Source organism: Hipposideros armiger, unplaced genomic scaffold (genome assembly GCF_001890085.2).
Source record: "Hipposideros armiger isolate ML-2016 unplaced genomic scaffold, ASM189008v1 scaffold_45, whole genome shotgun sequence".
Lineage (NCBI taxonomy): Eukaryota > Metazoa > Chordata > Mammalia > Chiroptera > Hipposideridae > Hipposideros > Hipposideros armiger.
The window spans coordinates 4154206-4158651 of NW_017731395.1; the positions used below are offsets into that span (position 1 = coordinate 4154206).

At 41.3% G+C, this 4446-nt stretch overlaps 1 protein-coding gene across 1 annotated transcript in view; it reads left to right on the forward strand.

The window, feature by feature from the left end:
• The window catches only part of MIA3 (MIA SH3 domain ER export factor 3), a 74606-nt gene that overhangs the window by 26608 nt on the left and 43552 nt on the right, over positions 1 to 4446 (forward strand). The window contains exons 3-4 of the mRNA XM_019639594.1: positions 984 to 1070; positions 3465 to 3584. Coding sequence (XP_019495139.1) covers positions 984 to 1070; positions 3465 to 3584 — 207 coding nt within the window. The remainder of the gene's footprint in view (positions 1 to 983; positions 1071 to 3464; positions 3585 to 4446) is intronic.

The following is a 4446-nucleotide window of genomic DNA, read 5'->3' on the forward strand; positions in this document are numbered from 1 at the left end:
TGATTCTTGTTTCTATTTCTTAGTTTTCATCCTGCAGTCTTTTTGGGTTTCTTCAAGTTTCAGACTCTTACCTGCCAATGTGGCTGTTTTCAATTGCCCCATCTTATCTAATCTCCAAGGCAGTATTTTACCACTAACGCCAGCTTTCAGGTAGCTGCCAGATATAACAAGAGCACTCCTAATGAGGATATTTTAGGAGTTAGTGATAAGATAGCCTTTGTTTCTGTTTGTGCATTTGATCTGCATATCCGTCTCTTTCAATGATTGGGAAGAAATCTATTGCTCTCTTTCAGATTGTACTAGTTAAAAACAGTGTGTGTTTCTCAAGAGGACACATTTAATATACCGTAGCTGTCAGTGCTGTAGGTAAATGGGAAAATCTTCTACAGAGGTTTACTTTGCATAAAACGAAAGCTTGATATGTAGATTAGTATGACTTTATTTTGTCGCCAAATACTTGAAAGTCTAGTTTTTGAAAAGGCTGGTATAGCCCATAATATCAATAAATATTTGCCTTTTGTTGTGTTGGTCATACATTTCAGAAATTTGTATTTTTTTACCTATTAATTTTCATGGCTGGTGTTTATTGGTTTAAGAAAGACATTATAAGTACTGGTTTATGAGCAGTGCTGTGAAATGTGCAGGTAAATTCTTGCTAGAATTAGAATTGTGTTTCTAACCAGCTTTGATTTACATAGTTTTAATCATGTAATACACAACAGTCTTCGATGCTTCTACTTTAAAAATCTAACTTTATGTGCCCTGTGTTTAGAATTAAGCTGCATGTTGAAAGAAAGCTTTGGTGGTTTTAGAAAAGTTGGCTTTACAATATTATGTACTTAATTTTTATTGGAATAATCTCTATAAAAATAGTGACTATGTATCTCTTGTGGTTATATCTACCTGTCTATCTAGCTGTATATTTTCTCTCCTTTATATTTCTTTGATTGATACTTGTTTCTTTTGCCCATTCTTTTATACAGGTTGGGCGTCTTTTTGGATATTTTCCAAAGGATTTAATCAAGGTAGTCCAAGAGTATACTAAAAAAGAGCTGCAAATTCCATCAGAGGTAAGTTGTGGATTTTTTTGGTTCTCAATTACAATTGGCTTACAAATTCATCAGCTGTTGACTACAGTTAGGCCCTCAATGTCATCGATAGGTTCTTTGACTTTAAGCAAAACGACATATAACGAAGCCAGGTTTATCATAGGTTAATGGATATATAAGCAAGAGTTAAGTCTCTATGGCATCTCATTAATGTTATAAGGAAATGACACTGAATGAGATGTTATTCAAGGACCTGCTGTATATTTTAATGTGTTTTGGTAAAAAAAAAAAAGTTAACATTTGTGTACCAGATATTAATTTAGAATCAGATACCTTTAAAATAGAAAAAAGAAAAGTTTGAAGAGAATTTACAGGAGACTATGTCATAATCTGATAGTTCTACAGGGAAGCAGGGCGTCTTATTCAAGGCTGTGTACTCTTGTACAGGGTTTTTCTTAGCTGTTTTATATGAGAAAAATTAAGAATTCAATATCCTTGCATTTAGTTGTTAAATTTAAGGGGTAAATAATTCTTTTTACAAGCAAAATGAGGTGTCTCAATTTGAAAACTACTTAATGAATAGCTATTAGAGAGTTTCAGTGTATAGCAATTAGGTTCAATTGATCAAACCCTAAATTATGTACTAGGCCAGAAATGCAAATTTACAAGGGTTTTCTTATAATTGACTATTTAGTGATTTAAGGGATGATAGTTATATTAGAGATTTGGAGAAGGGAACGTGAGAGTTTCAGATGAAGTCCTGTTGCAAACCTACAAGGTACCGACTGCACATTCCATAAAGCACTCATCTAGGGTACACTGACTTAAAATAACTTTGTGAAGACAAGGGTTTTGTGTTCTGGGATCCTCATTCAGCTGATTATTTTCTAGAGTTTTAAAGTTTGTAATAATCAATGCCCACCTTCATTCAGAAATCTTGGAGCAGCTCTTTGGAGATGCCACAGAGCATGCTATCTGCTGGCCCAGGGCAGTTCTTAGATGAGACGGGCAGAAAGGATGAAGTCTTAGAGCCATTGCTATTCTTAACATTTCTTGATCATCCCAAGGGCCATACAATGAGCCCTGTTGCTTGTTTGGCCTCACTTCTAATGAAGAGACTTCCGGGCTATAAGTGTGAGTGAGACAGCAGTTCATTCGTCACAGGGACCTCGCTGGTTTGGGATTGTGCCCTCTTGTTGCCTCACCATTGCATGCTTCCCTCAATATTCAGAAAATGGCTTAGAAAAGAGGCAATCACTCATTCCTACTACACTGCTCAGGTCTCCCCAGAGTAATGTAAAAGTTTAGTCAGGAGAAGAAAATGACCTTTGTCGGTTTTTTAACTTTTCCCTCTGTTTATGGCCCTTTTATGTCAATTTGGTTTTTAATGAAGGAAAGGGAGAATATAGATTTATAGACAGCTCTGAAAGCAAATCTTAATGACATCAAGAACCCTGATTTAGAGTAGAGTATATCCCTCACTTAATCTTGTTTTGAAGTTATACTTGTGGTAATAATTAAGTGGGGAGCTCCGTTGACACCATTCTTTGTTCCTTTAAATTTTTACTCCGCATGCACCTCTATTTCAATAAGATACTTTTTGAGCTGATATATCTTTCCCCATCCAAGGAATATATGAGCCCCAAATCTGGGTAGACTTAGCGTCTGACAGCAGGGTGATTCTGCCTGTTTCTAGCTGGGTAAGCAGAGGAGTATTGCCGAGGGCAGGGGGACTGAGAAACTGGATGGTCTTCTAGCATCTCCCAGACAAATTACTATGTAGTGAATCCCCAGACCATCAGGCACAGATGTTGGAAGTTGGGGGACCCAATCAGTGATACTCCACTTTTCCCCAGCTGTGCTCAGAACAAGTTTAGAGAACCAAGAATCAGGCAGATGGACACCAAAATGTCACCATTATTTACTGATAAAGCTTTTTGGCCAACATGGCTCAAGTTTGCAGAAATAATGGGCTTTCAAACACTGCAGTCTAGAATAAGACAGACTAATCCAGCTACAGGCAGAGCTAGGTAACGGGGGGGCCTCCCCAGAAGGGACTGTCCATGTACAACGGACAGCATGGAGGAGAGAGGATGTGTGTCCCCTCCTGCTGGCCCCAAACAGGAAACGGATGGTGCAGGGCAGACTCGCCAGCCACATGAATCATCTCTCCCTGGGGAAGAGAGAAAGAAGGGAGGCCAGGAGCTCTTCCTCAGGGAAGCACGAAGCCAGGGAAAAGTGGGTTCCAGCTTCCTATCTCCTGACTACCCAAGAACAGTCATTGCCCAAGGTTGGCACGAAAGACCCTCCAGAGCCAAACGTGAATTTGAGGTTATCTCTGTCATTAGCATGGGTAAGAGTTTGCTCTTGTGACACGTGGCTAGTGACACACTAATGTTTTTCTTTCCCTTATAGGACACAGATTTTGTTTGTTTTGAAGGGGGAAGAGATAATTTTGATAATTANCCCCCGTTTTCCCGGGGGCAGCTCCCAGCGTCCGCTCCACCCGCCCGCCCGGCGCGGAGCCGAGATGGGGTGAGCGCGGCGCGTCCTGGGCTCCCCACGCTGCCTCCCAGCGCTTTCCTGCCCCCGCCGCGGCGACCTCGGTGGGTGCAGTCCGGGGGCAGATGCGCCCGGAGCTCGGCGGGTGGATTCTCTGCGGCAGGTTGATGGGGGGGCTCGGGAAGCTGCCCCTTCGCCCTCTGCTTCACTCGGATTTGGGGCTTATACAGATATTGGAGTTTAGGTCTGGGACGAGCGCGGAATCCAGGCGAGCAGTGTATTCCCAGTCTCCACCCCGGCTCTGCCTCCATCCTGTCATTTCTGTGCTTGGAAGTCCTTGCAAGCAGCCAGGCAGGGAGAGCAACAGCAAGGCCGAAAAAATCTTTGGTTCTGGAAAGAGGCTGAGGATATGAATCGGCCACCTGGGACCATCAACCTCCTCTTTTTTTGCGCAGGAAGCGGAATTGTTCCCATCTTGGATTGGGGGTGGGAGCGAGTGGAGAGCTGAGATCTCATACTCAGATGAAGAGGATTATTAAAGTAACAAGAATAAATACTCCAAGGATTTTATAAACCCATCCAGCTTTAGCCTTAGTCAGTTGTGTCGTTGGAATCTCTTCCTAGGTGTCTGCCGAACCAGGACCATTCTTACAGCCTCCAGGCTGGTCTTAAATAACCTTGTAACTTAATTGATTACCGCTTTGGAATCGGTTGTTCATAAATGGTAATTGATACATATTGAAAAACTATTCCTTCTGGAAAGGCCATAAGCCTATAGTTGAGCCATTTATATTCAAGTTGGTGTTATTCAAATACAAATTACATAACTTGAAGAGTTTGTATCACTGCAACACCATTACATTAAAGAAAAGAAAGGAGGCAATCTTTGATTTGT